Consider the following 18,105-nt stretch of genomic DNA (forward strand, 5'->3'; position numbering starts at 1 on the left):
CGCGGTTCCTGGTGTGTCCGCTGTGCCGTGCGTGTGATCATTGCTTGTACAGCCCTCTCGCAGTGTCCGGAGCAAGTATGGTGGGTCTGACACACCGGTGTCAATGTGTTCTTTTTTCCATTTCCAGGAGTGTACATTCGGACGTTATTTTATACACTGATCAGCCGTAATAGTATGACCACCAACCTACTGTCGATATAAACACGTCCAGGCGATAGCAGCGTCGTCTGGCGAGGAATGACTGCTAGTCAGACACACGCACTTTGCATATAGTATCAGAGAGCGTGCTGTCCGTGTGTAGAATAGGGAAGGGGGGCGATCGCTCAGTTTGGCCGAGAGCAGTTTGGTGGCCTGGAGGTTCGGCACGAGCATTTCGGAAACTGCGAGACTTGTTGGGTGTTCGAGGAGTGGCTGTGGTTCAAATTCAAATGGCTCCGAGCACTTTGCGACTTAACTTCTGAGGTCATCAGTCGCCTAGAACTAATTAAACCTAATTAACCTAAGGATATCACACACATCCATGCCCGAGGCAGGATTCGAACCTGTCACCGTAGCGGTCGCTCGGCTCCAGACTGTAGCGCCAGAACCGCACGGCCACTCCGGCCTGTGGTGAATGCCTTCAACACGTAACGAAATAAAAGTGAAACCACATCCAAACGCTGTGGAACTGGGCGTTCACCTCTCGGACGTCGTACGTAATTGGCCGAGAGGCCCCTTGCGGGGCAGGTCTTATTACATTCGACGCCACATGGGGCGACCTGCGCGCCGGATGGGGAGGAAATGATGATGAAGACAGCACAACACCCAGTCCCTGAGCGGAGAAAATCCCCGACCCAGCCGGGAATCGAACCCGGGCCCGTAGGCCGGCAATCCGTCACGCTCACCACTCAGCTATAGGGGCGGACTGGCAGACTGGTGAAATAGTACAGGTGGCAAACAGTGGCGGAACTAACATCAGACTTTAATGTCGGAAAGACTGTAGATGTGTGAACACACACGCCGGCCGGAGTGGCCGAGTGGTTCTAGGCGCTACAGTGTTGAGCCGCGCGACCGCTACGGTCGCAGGTTCGAATCCTGCCTCGGGCATGGATGTGCGTGATGTCGTTAGGTTAGTTAGGTTTAAGTAGTTCTAAGTTCTAGGGGACTGATGACCTTAGCAGTTAAGTCCATAGTGCTCAGAGCCATTTGAACCATTTTTGTGCACTATTCTCAACATTCCTAAAGATGGGCCTCCACAGCTGACGAACCATCCCTGTGTCAATGTTGACACAACGACATCGGCAACTAGGGGTGACTGAAATGGGCGTGTGACCATCGGCACTGGATGTTGGCGCAGTGGCAGAGTGTTGTATGAAAGGGGGAATCATCAAGATATGACAATGCCCATGGGAGGGCGCGAATCCGTCGCCTTCCAGGGGACACCTCCTTGACACCTCTACTGCGGGAAAAAGACAAGACGGCGGCGGATCCATTATGCTCTGGGAAGCATTCACGTGGGCGTCCATACGTCCAGTGGAGCTCGTGCAAGGCACCATCACGGCCAAGGTGTATCAACACTGGTTGCAGACTACGTGCACCCCTTCGTGCGATCATGTTTCCCCGAGGCAGTTGCATTTTTCGATCTGAACTCGATCGAAAGCATGTGGGATGTGACTGAATGTGGCGTCAGAGCTCATCGCCCCTCTCCCCAGAATTTGCGGGCGTTAGATGACTTGTGTGTGCAGATGTGGTGCCAACTCCCTCCAGCGAACTACCAAGGTCTCACTGCTTCTATGCTACGGCGCTTCGCCACTGCTATACGTGCCAAAAGTGGACATTCCGACTAATAGGTAGGTGGTCATAATGTTCTACCTGAGCAGTGTATTTTTTATAGGAACACTGAAAATTTTTCTTGTGTAGCGTAATTTATGAAAACTACTCGTGTATGTTCTCTTTCTCTGCGTTTCTTGTCCAAATGGATTTTTCTCACCGTCAACTTCGTTGCATAACCAAAGAGTGGAATGGGACGATCTGATTCAGGATCTGATTCACCTTCAACCTTTCCACGTGTGCATCACAGACGGTACTGTATATCTGCGTCAAATCAAAAACATATATTTTTTGGAATTCATTAAACAGTTATAAGTCAATATGCAGCAAAAAGCTTCATAAAGAGAATCAAGGACACATTGATTTCATTTATGTAAGTTTACAATTTACAGATGTCTTTTTTCAGGCTAAATATAGTGCTTGCAAATGCATAATTTTGCTCTCTTTTATTTCAAAAGAGATATTCCAACAACGTAAATATTAGAAAAATCAAAAGCAAAATGAGTTGTATTCACAAGAACAGGCAAAATGTGAAAATCATTAAAGAATAAGTACTGTTACTCTTCAACATACTTCTCATCGTAATGAGCCTTCCTGAAGAACTGTAAGTGAGATTCTCTATCTAGAACGTACCACTTCTTGTTGAAGGTGTTGCTCAGGTAACTGAAGTAATAAAAGAAAAAAAGCACAGCGTCGTAGTAGCATAACGTCTTTGCCGCAGTGGTGTCGCCAGTTCCCTTCAGATCACCGAAGTGAAGTGCTTTTGGACTGGGCTAGCACTTGGATAGGTGACCATCCGGTCTGCCGAGCGCTGTTGGGGGGTGCACTCAGTCCTTTTTAAGCAAACTGAAGAGCTACTTGTTTGAGAAGTGGCGGCTCCGGGAAGCGGTGTGCTGACTTCATGCCCCTCCATATCCGCATCCAGTGACGCCTGGGGGCCTGAGGATGACACGGCGGCCGGTCGGTCCCGTTGGACCTCCGTGGCCTGTTCGGCCGGAGATTAGTTTGTTTTTGTGTTTCAGGACTGCACTGTATTTCTGCTTCAGATCAAAAACATGTAATTGTTTTCCATTCATTAAATAGGTGTAAGTTAATAAGCAAAAAAACTTCATAAAGAAAATCATGGATACATTAATTTCGTTTATCTAATTTTAGAATTTGCAGATGTCTTTAATCAAAACACACAGCAGGTACAGCCTAGAAGCAGATGTATTAAAAACAGCGCATAAAAATGATGTCATAAGAGCAAACTGCGAATTTATCGGTAGCTATTCATTGTGACACAGATATAAGAAATGCATTAACTGATTTGTGGAGTACGACATAATAATAACATCAATAATGAATACCAAAAGATGCGTGACGGGTAATAAACCAGGACGTGTTACACATTAAAAGAAAAGTTTAGTAACTAGTATTTTATTTTACTGAAGTACATGGAGTGACACTGTCTCAGCATCTCTAGCGAAAGAATTCTTCTGGAACTCGTCTGGTCCCATAGATTGTGGACATGAAATGTGCAGACTCCTTTGGTGTTCTCGTTCGATCTGGACTATCGAAATCCACTTGGTACAAGCCATATTTCATCCTGCAAATTATAAAATGTAGGTGCGTAAATTGTACTTGAATGTTGCTTCTACATAAGTGAACATTAAAAGTTTAGGATTGTCAGTAATGGGATAGCAATGAAATAATGTCGTCGTACGAAATAGAAAGCAAATAATGACTAATACAGACTGTAGCTATCAAAACACTTATTAAGCATTAAACTAAAAGATTTGATAAATTCACATATGTTTGTAAGCTGTATATGAGTATCCTGGATTTAACTTGTGGCAGTGTTATGAACTTTCAGTTTGCTCTGTCACATTACTTTGTAACAAACTTACACGAATCAGACACTTTTTTTTTGTTTGGCGTCAATAACACTTTATCAGTCCGCAACTCGCGGTCTCGCGGTACCGTTCTTGCCTCTCGAGCACGGGGTGCCAGGTTCGATTCTCTGCGGGGTCAGGGATTTTCACCTGACCCGAGATGACTGGGTCTCGTGTGTCTTCATCATCAATCATCCCCATTACGGTCGGAGGAAGGCAACGGCAAACCACCTCCATTAGGACCTTGCCTAGTACGGCTGTGCTGGTCTCCCGCATCGTTCCTCAATGCTCTGTCAAGAAGCATGGGACTTCATTTCCCTTACCAACACTATCAGATAGTATTATTTGAATCATATGGAGCCTAGGAACTGTCATATTCTCCGTCATTGTAACTCAGAACTAAACGGACTGATAAAAAACAACACTCATGGAATTGTGGAACTGCGAAGAATTTCGCAGTAGCGCCTTGTCTGGTCTTGTCGTGATTGCTAAGATGAGTTGATCCTATTTGTTATTTAATGGATTTTTCAAACTGAATTTCGACCATATTTTTAATAGAGCAGTACCAGCAAAATGGTGCCCTGCGCGGTCACGACAAGCCAAACCTCACTGTGCAAAGAGCCAGGGATGCGGCAACGGCATCAGTCACGAACACGATCCAAGAGACGACCGGATTACGCCTGAAATCTGAGGAAGTGTTTGGCTGAATACGGTAAAATGTCTGGCGACGGAAAGACCAGACTGTCCACGGTCAGCAGCGAATTAGAGCAGTACCACAGAGGTAGCAGCTTCTTACTCGACTCTGTTGTCAGCGATGTTAATGAGCAACTGGCTACTAGTGTAGTACAAAGGAACAGCAATAATTTTGTATCCCGCATGGTAGGCGGCGCGTGGGTCTGCTCCTGTAAACTGAAGGGTGGGCCGAATGTAGGAAGCGAGTAGGAGCAGGAAAAGGTGAAGTACTGCGGTATTGCGTGTAAGTTAAAATTCTTTTACTGGTGTATGAACGTGTAAAAATTATAATATTACTTTCCCTGAGATGAGGTCGTACGTGCGAAGCGTACAGGTATCAACGCTAAGAGCTACTAGCAGTGAGACAAACTATCATTGAAGTAACTGAAGTAACAAAGTCTGTAATGACTAGCCCCCTATGAAGTAAAAGCTAAGTTGCTTGGTCGTCTCCTCGGAATCAAATGGGCTGAATCTGGAGCGGCGCTCGTAGAGCTGCACAGCGCCGGCTAGAGGGCTCTGTCGTCGCTGTCGTAGTGTCAACCTAGCAGAGCGCACCTACATTGTGACTTCATAGCTATCGATACCACAAACAAGAGACTAACTAAATGGAATGACATATTTAGAAAGGAGAAGTAATATTTGCAGAAAGTATACAGGGACAATGGAAGACTGAACGACAATCAGGAAACGGCGCAATATGATGAATCCGCAAGTACAGAAGAGGAGGTTGGATAAACGTTGAAAGAAACTGCTGGTATAAGAGATCCGGGGATTGATGGTTTCTAAAACCCAGGCGATCATTGTAGGCAAAACCACCCCTTCCTTCCGCCTCCTTGATTTCTATCTCACCATCTATGGCCGTCCTATCGCCCTCACTCCCACCCTTAAGTACCTTAGCGTCACCCTCGACCGTCGCCTCTCCTGGACTCCCCACCTCCGGACAATCCAAGCCAAGGCACGCTCCCGACTCAGTCTCCTCAAGCTCTTCTCTGGCCGTATATGTGGGGTCTGGACCCCTCCACCATCCTCCACACCTATAAATCCCTCATCCGCCCTATCCTTTGTTATGCCCATCCGGCTTGGATCTCCGCCCCCCCTACCTTTTATAAATCCCTCCAAATCCTTGAACGCCATGCTCTCCGCCTCGCCTATCGCATCCGTCTCCCCTCCCCCACGCGGATCCTGTACAATCTCCTCCCCTTCCCCCACCTCCTCCTTTTCCTTGAAAGGATACAGATCCTGTACACCTCCCATAAACTCGATCCTCCTCACCCGCTCGTCTCTCCGGTCCTCTCCCACCACCGCCCGCTGCCGTGCCTGTATTCCCACGTCCCACCCGGTCTCCATCTCTCCACCCTCCTTACCCTCTCCCAAGGTGGCTTTCGCCAGCCCCCCCTCCCTGATGATGTCCTTCTCCCCTCCATCTACCCCTCCTCCCAACTTTGATCCTCCCTCCCTCTTCCTGTATCTGTTCCTTTGGGCACCCTCCATCCCTCCCCCCCCCTTCTCCCCACTTCTTCCCCGGGCCACCCCTCCCCTGTCCTTCTACTCCTCCTCCCCTCTCCTCAGCCATTGGCATCTCTGTTCTCCCCTCTCCACCCTCTCCACCCGCCCTCACCCTTCTTCCCCTCTTGAAAGGTCCCCGGACTCGCACACGCTACGTGGACTTTCACGCGCCGGAGATCATCGTCATCTGTGTCTTGTGTGTGTGACGTCGTTTAGTGTTTTTAGTGTCCGCCGTCACGCTTCTCCGTTCACTTGTGCCATCGGATTCATCAGTGTTATGTGCGCCGTGTCAACGTGTTTTCAGTGTCTTTCTCGTCGAGTGTGAACGGCTCCGTGTTTTTTGTGTGACTGTGACCACTATTTTTTGCCCGTCACTATGTTCATTTTCATTCTCCATTCTTGTACTGTAATTGTCAACTCTATGGCTGAAGAGCGGCGTAGCATGCCGCTGCCAGCCTACCTGATTGTTCAGGTGTTAAAATAACAATAAAGTAAAAAAAAAAAAAAGGTTTCTAACTCGAATAATCAAAAATGGAGGAAATGAAGCAATTTAGTTAGTAACGGTATAACACCAAAACATTTCACCCACATGCATTTGGTCTACAGAATGGAAAAAGCCATTTCCATTATAATCCTAACAAAACAGAACCAAAAATGGGTGAAAATTACAGTACAGTAAGAACAGTAGCTCTGGTACCAAATGCTTGCAAAACATAAACATGAGAATTATCGACAAGACTAATTTATGTCCTTCATATACTACAGCAAAGCATTTGACTGTGTAAACCACGCAAAAATGTGGGACGCGCTATTCTTTATGGGAATACCATATCACATTATTCAACTAGTTAGAAATCTGTACTACACGAAGAAGCGAAAAGAAAGTGAAAAAGTTAGCCTACGGCTAAATTTGAAAAAAAAGTTACTACAGATGGAAAAATCATTCTGCAAATCGATGCATACGTATATATTTTTCGGATATACGATAGCGAAAAGTAGCTCCTGCAGTGAGGAAATAAGAGAAATTGTACATCTTGAAAAAGCTGATGCAATTAAGTTGCAAAAGGAAAGGAAAGGAAACTGTTACAACTGGCCAATTAAAAATGGCTAAAACTTTAATCTTTCCAGTTGTTTTGTACGGATGTGATTTCAGGACACTGAAACATTATGATTCGCAAGAAAAGCGATTTCTTTAAATGTGGGTTTGGAGAAGGATTCTGAAAACTGCATGGACTGAAAATTGAAAAGAGAAAGACAAAAAAGAAATTATTTGGAGGCCAGAATAGTGCAGATGAAATTAAGATGCTTTGGGCATATCATTATTGCAGGCCGGCCGGTGTGGCCGAGCGGTTGTAGGCTTTTCAGTCTGGAGCCGCGCGACCGCTACGGTCGCAGGTTCGAATCCTGCCTGGGGCACGGATGTGTGTGATGTCCATAGGTTAGTTAGGTTTAAGTAGTTCTAATTTCTACGGGACTGACGACCTCAGATGTTAAGTCCCATAGTGCTCAGAGCCATTTTGAACAAACTGAGTTTTTCTTTTTTTTTATTGATGTGCACAACGTGAACGTATATGCGGTACAACTGGACCGTAACGTGATTTTCTTGAAAACAAAGTTGCAGAGAACTACAGTTATGTTACACATTTTTACATAATGTTTATTTACTTTGCATTTAGTACATAATGCATTACAACATGCATGTTATATGTATTCAGTTGAAAAAGACGTACCACGTCTTTTACAAACAGCTTTGACACTTATCGTACAGATGTTGTACAGTTCACAGTCAAATATCCCACCATGAACGTCAATGGACTTTTGCGCTCTAGCAATAAGTTGTTGTGTTGCTTGTTCGATTGCCTGTGGATGGTTGCTAATCAATTCAGCAGCGTCCACGATGCGACGAAGCAGTTCATCTCGAGTAAATACACCTTCACTTTGTACACCTCTGATTTCATCCAACCCCATAAACAGAAATCTAAAGGTTTAACGTCAGGTGATCTTAGGGGCCAGTTAATAGCACCGCCATGTACAATCCAGCGATTAGGGTAGGTACGGTTGAGATGGTCCCTCACAGGTAAGGTAACATGTGGAGGGGCACCGTCATGTTGAAAGTACATTCCAGTTCGCTTGGCTAAAGGAACGTCTTCCAATAGTTCCACAAATGAATTTTCCAAAACATGCAGGTACCTCTCTCCCGTCAATCGCTGATTGATGGTAAATTGACTTATCAAAAGATTACCGCTCATGCCGCACCAAACGTTCATGGCAAAACGAACTTGGAAATTGCTACCCACTGAAGCGTATTTTCCCGTGACCATCGATAATTATTCCATATCGTGAAAACGACTTCATCAGTGAATAGTAAGTGTGGAAGCAAATGACTATTGTCAGTTACCCAGTGACAGAATTGAAGTCGATGGGCATTGTCGCCAACGTGGAGATTTTGGACACGGTGTATGTGAAAGGGATACAGGTTTTTCGCATGTAATGTTTCGCATACACGCGTCTGTGGGACATTCATACGCAGGGACATTCTTTGTATGCTTACACTGGGACTTCGCTCAACACTTGCGACAATTTCTCGCCGTTCTTACAAAGTTTGTTGACGTGCACGCTCGGACGAAAAATGTCTACTTGTGAGAGAGCCTGTTGCACGCAAAGTGATAAACACTTCGGTTATCACCCTGCGATAAGGTAATCGTCGAGTCGGAAAGCGCCTGTGCTATTATTCTCTTGCAACGGTAACACTAACGTCGCAGAAGCAATAACACACCATATCTGCGTATTCCTCATTACTGTAGACGTGTCGCATTCTTAGCAGCGCTTGTACGAACACAGTTAAGACCATACACTACACAGCTAACGGATCAGTTGGCGCTACACTACGCAGTGCGGCTTACACGGCACAGCTACGCAAACAACGGGTGATTGTATTACGTACGTAACATGATCATAATACGTGGTAGGCTGCAAGGCGTAAACATGGCATGCACCCGTGCAAGAAAATCACGTTACGGTCCGTTCTAGGCGCTCCAGTCTGGAACCGCGCGACCGCTACGGTCGCAGGTTAGAATCCTGCCTCGGGCATGGATGTGTGTGCTGCCCTTAGGTTAGTTGGGTTTAAGTAATTCTAAGTTCTAGGCGACTGATGACCTCAGATGTTAAGTCCCATAGCGTTCAGAGCCACTTGAACCATTTGAACCACGTTACGGTCCAGCTGTACTGTGTATACGCTCATGTTGTGCACATCAATTTTGCAGAATTAAAGTTCCTTTCAATACCCATACCTCCCTAAAGGAGCATTTGCAGACCTACGTTCATGTAGCAGTTTTTGTTCAGAATTACTTATACTATCACTGTTTAAAATATTGACCTTTCCTCCCCAAACACCCTGTATATTTTGTTTCTATCGTAAATTACGTGAGAAGTGAAGTAACAATTTTCTTACATGTTCCAGAGCTACTAAAGTTCGCTATGTTTATTCCTGACCTCAAAAGTTGATAGATACGTGTGTTTGATTGAAAAAGAGGTTAAAATACAATATATCAACTCTAACGATTCGTTGAATGATCGGACCCTGAGGTGTGACACTCAAATCGTTAGAGTGAAACAGTCTCCTTAAATCGCCAGTAGTGTGAACTTTTAGCTTCAGGTTTTTTACCTGTGTCTCCCATGACAATCAAATGCTCTTACTATGTGACTTGAGTGCGGGCTAGGATGACAGTACCACTGCGCCGATTTTGGGTGATTTACTGTTTACTCCGATTAAAAATTTCTGATAAGGCACATCTATTTGCAGAAGCAGGAACTCGGCTTCTCTTACATCTTTACCGTCTGAAGTACTCAACATGGTAAGGCTGAGATCAGAGCGGCCACATGCACCCACAACGTACCCAGTATTAGCTTCGCCAACAACCCACGGCAGCATGTCACCAGTGATTGGAACAGAATCCGAGAAGGTGCAGTGTGAACGTAGCAGCCAGTGTTTTCTTCACATAAAATTTTGGGACTGTCGCTCCGTGACTGATGTATAAAACTATTCACTGACGTTTCATCCCCATCTGTTGGAGTATCTTCAGACTCAAACTGGGAATTGTATATAAAGCTGTAGTGCATCCTGAAATCGTAAGCGCATTATGAGCCGTATACATGGCACTACTGTTTGTCACATAATAATGATTGTGTTACAATTTCTGACTGGTCACATAGTTCTTGATTAGAAGTAATCGGTCGTATTCTCCTGGCGCAAAAGTGGCGTGCATGTTTTATTCACTTCACCTCCAAAGTTTTTTCTCTTGTAATTATAATGGTGCTTAACAATTTCCTTAGGCTGTCTATACGATCAATTGCTTTTAATTGAGAACAGTATGACTAGCCAGAAATAATCAAGCAAGTAGCATCACGTGACGGAAACTGGTGTCATCTATACAGCTCGTAATGCAGATAGATCCTTTAGAGCTTTCCATGTGGCTGCGATTTATCTCCGAATATCTCTCCCGCCAATGGAGAAGAAACGTCAGTTAATAGTTTCATATACTGATGCCCCACTTCACATTACGAGACTCAATAACGTCTGGTGCCACTGCAGGCGAACGACGGGATGAGGGAAGTATGTACGCGGCGCCGAGGCGGGTCACAACTGGGGAAACCCATTGATATCGCGTGGTCTGAATCAAGGGAAACACGTTTAGGACGCTATCGGGGGTTAGCTCCGAACCCACAGACCACCGGCTTGTAATTTACTGGAATTGCTCTGCCTGTGAGCAGACATCAGGTGGCATGTACTTCCTGAAACCTACCGAGGACTTCTCGAATACATGTCACGCAGAATCGCTGTTGTATCGTGTTCCGATTCGTCATTCATCAGGTGGTCTAATTTCGTATTTATCTGCACTGAGCAAAGGACTTTCAATTAAAATGTCTCCCCTGTACGGAAATATACAGTACATAATAGATATACGAGTGCTGGTTGTAGACACGTGACTGACGACGTGTAGAACTTTGGGTGTGGCCGTGAGTTGTGCTCGGATAGTCCAACGATAAGGCAACCGCTTGGGTTAAGCGGCAAATACGGGTTCGAGTCTCGGTCCCGCACAGTTTCATTGTCCTTATTCCATTATATAGCTGAAGGGTTTTTTGTATTCGCAACTCTGAATACATTTCGTGCGTGTTAACTAATTGTTACAGGAGGCACGAATATAGACCTGAAGCTAAAAATCTCAATCCACTCACAATTTTTGAGGGCTGTTTCACTCTAGCGGTATAAGTTTTATTATTCTGGATGCTACGCATCATTGAGGTCATACTTAATAGATATAATGGCAATGAAGAGCACATACAAAGCCGGCCGGAGTGGCCGAGCGGTTCTAGGCGCTCCAGTCTGGAACCGCGTGACCGCTACGGTCGCAGGTTCGAATCCTGCCTCGGGCATGGATGTGTGTGATGTCCTTAGGTTAGTTAGGTTGAAGTAGTTCTACGTTCTAGGGGACTGATGACCTCAGAAGTTAAGTCCCATAGAGCTCAGAGCCATTTGAACCATTTGATTTGGACATACAAAGTCAGTAAGGTAATCTGGCACGACTCATTACAGCATATTCATTGTATTTTACACAATTTTATAGCCATCGGATGCATGTACTAACTTTAAAGGTCAGAAAAATATTAAGTCTGTAAACATAACTGACATCAGAATTAGCTTTGGAATGTGTGATATAACTGCAGCTTCACTTAAGATGTACTTTCCGATCGAAAAAGAACAATATAAACCAACACACTAGCAGGTAACATGATGAATGTCACTCTGAGTCATTGCATCAGTGAACATAAAAGTGGTTCTTCTACAGGTATAAAGGCGGAAAAAGAGGTATAAATCGCAGAGCAAAAGACAGTTGCACCATTCAAAATGCAATCAGTAAAAATGTTATACTGCCGAAGATAATTCGCCACATAAAGATGGGTAAAAGCGCACAACGTGTCAATACAAAAAGCGAATGGCTACTGCATGTCTTCAGAACTATCTTTACCAAATGATCGAGAGTACTGACAGTAATGAATTACACTATTTTTATCGCCATGATAACAGGATTTTTCACTTTGTGAGAACAAGTGAGAACGCTAATTCACACAGAGCAGTTACATTAACGTGACCGCCTGTCGAGAGCCTGAACAGCCACCTTTTTCAGTGTGGACGTGCAGAAAGACAGTGAGGTTCTAGAAGGTGCCGACAAGGATGCGTTGCCATATTGATTCTGGCACCGTGGCCACCTACGCTAAGTTTCTTAGTTGAGGATCCATGCTGCAAACAGTGCAATTGAGGTGCTCCCATAGATTTTAGGTTCGATTTAAATTCGGGAAGATTGCTGGCCAAGGTAGTGCAGTGAACTCGTGCTGGTCCTCTTCGAGCCATCCGTGTACTCTGCGAATCGTGTGGCACGATGTAGTGTCCTGCGGGTAGACGGCATCGTGTCAAGGAAAAGGAAACTGCGTGTAGGGTGGACACGGTCCCCGAGGATAGATGCATTCTTGTGTTGATCCATTGTGCCCTCCAGAATGACGAGATCAGTCAAGAAATGCCACGAAATCATTCCCCAGACCGTAACACTTCTACCTTCGGCCTGGAGCCTTCCAACGATTGATGCAGGGCCGAACACGCCAACAGCCATGCGTCCGAAGCAGTATAAAACGTGATTCAGCGGACGTCCAGTTGCGACGTTGGCATGCAAATTCCACCCTTTGTCGCCTATGGATAGCAGTCAGCGTGGCTGCGTGAACCAGATACGTGCTGCTGAGGCCCATGTGCACCAACGTTCGCTGAACCGTCGTCATTGAGATACTGTCGGTAGTCGCTTATTCATTTGGGCGGCCAGTTGCTCAACAGTTGCACGTCTTTCACCCCTGTCATCTATTGATCCACGCTGCATAGCAGTTGCCTCGGCAGTAGTTCTGTATAACTTCATTTGCTGTATAAGATATACTTTAACCACGGTGGCACCCAAACAGTTTACAGCCTTAACCGTTTCGGAAATGCTTCCACCCGTGGCCCGAAGGCCGATGACCATGCCTCTTGCACGTCAGGTGAATGCTCCATTTCCATAACGGCGACATTGCACGCTTTTCCGCGTCACCCTTTCTCGCTTTATATACTCTCCACCGCTAGTGCAGGCACCTACCATATGTGACTGGTTTTTGCGCGTCGACGTCGAATGGAGGTGGTGGTCAGATTAATGTGACTGCATTGTGTATTAATTTATCGCAACAATCATTAAGGTAAATCGTAGCTCGGATAACTCACGAGTATCCCAGTTGCCACTCCAGATTATCCATGAGACTCCAGCACGTGTAGCCGACCACGGGAACGTTGTCTAGGTTCACAGCTTGCAAAAGGGCAGGAAGGAAAGCCTGGAAGAGACAACAATTTAGGTAGGCTATTAGCGGCTCTTTAAAATAAGTGATACAATAATTGGAAGCAGATCTCGTTAGCAATCGTGTACTCACCGCAAAATACTCTACTCTGTCCGTGTCGTTCAGACCGACGCTACCGTCGTTGCCTAGGCCATTTTCCGACACGAAAATGGGGTATCCAGGGTATTCGGCAACCAACCAGTTCAGTATCTGTCTGAACCCTGCGGCTGACTGATCGAGTGGAATCTGAAGCAAGAGAAATACGTGTCTGAGTCATGCATATGAGATATATTGACAAATAAGTAGACTTTGTATATACATCCAGCGTCATTCATAGTATGCTTTTGTCAGCAATAATTACGAATATTTCTGCATCTCGTTGGGCGTATCTGTCAGAAAAGAACTGCGTAAGGAGAGCATACTGAACCACTCACCTATTGCGTGAGACAGTGCAAGGAACGTCACATGCACTAAATAACAATGACGTGCGTTGGGAACTTAGATGAGTTGGAGAAGACGCAGTGTTAATACCAATATTCGGCGACGTTATTTCTTTATTTTCCTTAATCACTGAGGAAATCATAGCATCAAGTGAAAAACTAGGTAACCCAACAGGCATTTGTAGTATGGCTGTGAACCTGCCCGTGTACTTTAGGAGTACTTTTCGAATTACCGCGAGGAGTTGATTGAGGCGAGCCATAGCGTCCAGAGGGAGAGAACTAGTGGCATAAGTTGAGCTTTGAGGGCAGGCCATGCATGGGCGCACGTCATGTAGTGTGATAGCTTTTTCGCTGGCTGTCGTCGTGTTGCGAGTCGCCCGTTCAAAACCTACCGCCTGCTAGTATTTATTAATTAGTCCACGTTTGGACGTCGTTGCGAGCGGAAGTACGCTGCGGCCGTGCTAGAGCTTAGCGTTACTCCGAAGTAGGCGAACAATCGGCAGCCTAGAATCAGTACAAGGTAAGGCGACCGCTCCAGGAAAGCCACGTGCGTCAGCACAGGACTGGGGACCGGGTGTGGGGGAAGTCCCGAAGCTGGGGAATTTGGGCGGCTGTTACCCGCATGTCATTCGTGTAGGAGATCGTCCAGGAAATGGCGGTGTCAGAAAATCTTAAAGGTGGCTATGTTACAGCTCTCTGAGATTCCACAATAACTAACAGATATTAGCGCAAATCTGAATACATCTGCGATTTCCGAGAAATGAGGAACATCCAAAGATCCAATAATACCCCAATATCTTTAAAACATCGAAGTTAATCTCTAACAGAGAATAAACTTTTTCACAACGAACCTCTGAATTAACAACTTTCAATCGCTTCATGCGATTTTAACAAACGGTTTCTTAGGTGACAGCATTGCACTCGTGGTAGCTGTCATCCCTGAAAGCTACCTCGGCCCGTGTGGCCGAGCGGTTCTAGGCGCTTCAGTCTGTAACCGCGAGGCCGCTGCGGTCGCAGGTTCGAATCCTGCCTCGGGCATGGATGTGTGTGATGTCCTTAGGTTAGTTAGGTTTAAGTAGTTGTAAGTTCTAGGAGACTGATGACCTTAGAAGTTAAGTCCCATAGTGCTCAGAGCCATTTGAACCATTTTTTGAAAGCCACCTATTTTATTTATTGAGTTATGACGTTTCTTACATCTTTTTCATTATGTAAATATTTGTCAGAACATCGTATTCTCCATATTTACACGGCAAATGAAATACTTTGTTATATTTGTGTTTTTATGTAATCTGCCACTAACTTTATTTAAATGTTGATTGCAAGTGCTATTAATAATTCTGCTAATTTAAAAGTGGTCATTCGCTTGTGTTAGCCGACTCCGCTACTGTAAAGAGTGCCAGAAGACATTCTTGTCAAGCATGTATAAATTATTGTTTAAAGATTACATAGCGATAATCTGCAGTTATTTAACGTGAGCGCACTTGTCCAAGAGCGTCGGCTTATTTATTTATGAACCAGTTATCACTAATAGTTATTGTAAGTGATCTGAGAGTAACAGAATATTTATGAAATTTCTTTATTTTAGTATTGTTGCACAGTCAGCGAAGTTTTCAGCCTGAATCACATAACGTCAGCAGACCTGGAGAACGATGTACTCTTGGTGGGGATGGTCTCCATCCGATGACAGTTGTGCAGTGGCAAAACACTGCTCGATTGAAGCGATGACAGGGACTGTTCGAGGAAAGTGCGCAGTGGAGTGATTCGAGGGCTGTATCGAATGCTGAAAGAAGGCAGACTTACCTATGGTAACGTGCGTGATTCAGTCATAAAGGTGATTGATTCTGGGCCGTGAACGGCCGCTACAACACTTCAAGTTTTGAAGGGACTTTAAATTTCGAGAGGTGAATGGCAGGACACTGAGCATAAAATGTGATAAAGCTGGGTGAAAGTATGATCACAGGCAGCCCACCACCAGAAGAGAACATTCTTCTTCTGTAACTGGTTCAGTGGGTCCGTAATGAGTGGTCTTTGCAGGAGGAACTTAAAATAATGATTCACCTTAACCAAAAAACCCTACAGCTCGTGTAGGTTTTGGAAATGCGAGAGGAGTCAACAGCTGAGACGATGCAGGTGGCACTTGAGTCCTGCATCACACAACACTGTAAAGATGGTGCAGAGGTTGCGCAGGTGCTCCTGAAACTATTAGTTATCTAGGTAATGGACATAGTTAACTGTTCTAGGTATCTCTGGAATACTGCCAGACTGGAAGAGACTCCAGAGGGCAAACAAGCCAAAGGGTGTACTGATGACCATTACGCACTGTGATTCTTCGTCCAGTGGGATCTGGAAATGAGCACAGGTCCTCCAGACGTAGTATGGGGTAGGTATCCACATGTTCCCGGCCATTGATTGTTTTGTGGCGGTGTTCGTAGCGACAAACACTTGGCGGTAGAAATGGCTTACGAAGTCACCGCCACACTTTTAATAGCGGCCGACCGGTCCGCTGGAACAGTAAACAGAAAGATGAAACCCCAAACACTCTGATTAAATAAGTCGGTACTTATCTTTATTCATGAAGATACTCGGTGTCTACAGAAATCTGTCTAGTTCGAGTCGGAGCGGCTAGGTCAGCGTCGGCTGACGACAAACAACAACTCTGCCGCGATGAACACACAACTGACTAGCAAGTACACAATTCGGTGGCGAGTATACAACTGAGCGGCGAATACAGAACTGTCCTAGCGCTCGCGACTCCTGCGCTTAAGAACCCGGAAGCCAGCGGTGGCGCGCGCAGACTTGCGGCGATTTCCTGTATCGCTGGCGCTGCTTATGCGGACGGCGTCCGGACTTTGATGCTGCCAACCTTTTGGCAGCGGGCTCGGTTGGCATTACTGGCTAGGACATAACAGATTGTCGACCAAAAATCTCCACAGAGCCAGCCGGCTGGAGTGGCCGTGCGATTCTAGGCGCTACAGTCTGGAACCGAGCGACCGCTACGGTCGCAGGTTCGAATCCTGCCCTGGGCATGGATGTGTGTGATGTCCTTAGGTTAGTTAGGTTTAATTAGTTCTAAGTTCTAGGCGACTGATGAAATCAGAAGTTAAGTCGCATAGTGCTCAGAGCCATTGATTTGAACGCCACAGAGCCAGAAGGAGCCATTTGGTTCTTTAATCATTACCAGAAGTGTGGGCCAAGCACTAGTTTTGACAGGTTTAATTACTCAGCTTCGTAAGGCGATCGAGTTCGAGTTTAACTACCGTCCATGGAGAGACCGGAAGCGAACGTTCCTCACAGAAACGGGGCACTGCACCTGGATGTAGAGTAGTAAGTGACTCGAAATTGGTGGTGCACCTAGACCAGGTTCGAACTGAGACGTGAAAGAGGCACAAACATCGTCAAGTTCTTGAAAGGGAACCGTGTCCGAGTCGATTTGAACTTCCTCCATGAAGGAAAACCCAAATGACGAGAAGGTATCCAGGCTGAAAATGTTGGCAGCCGAGTGACTATAGACAGCAAACAGCGTTATCGGCCGTGTGATCAAGTTGCTTGCTGCCGCAGTTGTCAATTGACCTCTGAGGGGAATGGAGCTGTCACCGTATGCAACCAGCTTGCAGGACGGCGGGCCCCATACAAGCATACACTGGCAGGTTCACCAGAAAAACCGTCACTCCCGTGTCCACCTGGAAACGCAAGTCCCGATGTGCAGCCGTGAGATCAATAAACATCTTGGTAGCTGGAGGACTGCACTGGAGGACAATGGCTTGGAGTTCATGCACTGTCCATTGACGCAAGTGTGGAGCCCTCAGGACGAATTGTCCTGATGCCTGATGGCACACAGTTCGGAGATGACCGTTCTCTCCACAAAGAGTGCAGTGCGCCGGGCAATCTGAACAGTCTCCGAATCGGTGCGTCGTGAGACAGTTAAGCAAGATGGGAGACCCCGCCGCTTATGCTGACGTGGTGCGACTGGCTACTCATCGGCCACTGACACGTCCGAAAGTGACGAATCACGACGCTGTCGTCGGGAAAAAGACATACGATGATTTCGACGCCTTGGTGGTGGGTGAACCGTTGCTACCTGGAGACGAGCCATAAGGCGTTGATCTGCTGCCTGCGCGATCTCGAATTGTGCGGGATTTTGTAAATATCGTCCAGGGAGGTACTATCCAGTTTGAAGAGTGCTGTGCGTACCTGTGGATTGGGGGACTAACTGGACCAACACGGCTCGAATTAAGGAATCCGCACTTGAGGTTTCGAAAGACGGGTTTGCACGAGTGAAATCACAATTTTTACTCAGTCCTTGCAAAATCGTCACCCTCGAGCTATATTACAGACCTAGA

At 46.0% G+C, this 18,105-nt stretch overlaps 1 protein-coding gene and 1 non-coding gene across 2 annotated transcripts in view; one reads left to right on the forward strand and one right to left on the reverse strand.

Annotated features, from left to right (window-relative positions):
• Window positions 1-13,211: 13,211 nt before the first annotated feature.
• The window catches only part of LOC124805386 (myrosinase 1-like), a 53,088-nt gene continuing 48,194 nt past the window's right edge, over window positions 13,212-18,105 (reverse strand). Inside the window, exons 4-5 of the mRNA XM_047265948.1 lie at window positions 13,419-13,571; window positions 13,212-13,322 (exon numbers count right to left, since the gene is read on the reverse strand). Coding sequence (XP_047121904.1) covers window positions 13,212-13,322; window positions 13,419-13,571 — 264 coding nt within the window. The remainder of the gene's footprint in view (window positions 13,323-13,418; window positions 13,572-18,105) is intronic.
• On the forward strand, window positions 14,720-14,803 carry Trnay-gua. Its single transcript is given in 2 exon segments — window positions 14,720-14,759; window positions 14,769-14,803. It is a non-coding gene; the product is annotated as a tRNA-Tyr (tRNA).

This window comes from Schistocerca piceifrons, chromosome 7, assembly GCF_021461385.2.
Source record: "Schistocerca piceifrons isolate TAMUIC-IGC-003096 chromosome 7, iqSchPice1.1, whole genome shotgun sequence".
NCBI lineage: Eukaryota > Metazoa > Arthropoda > Insecta > Orthoptera > Acrididae > Schistocerca > Schistocerca piceifrons.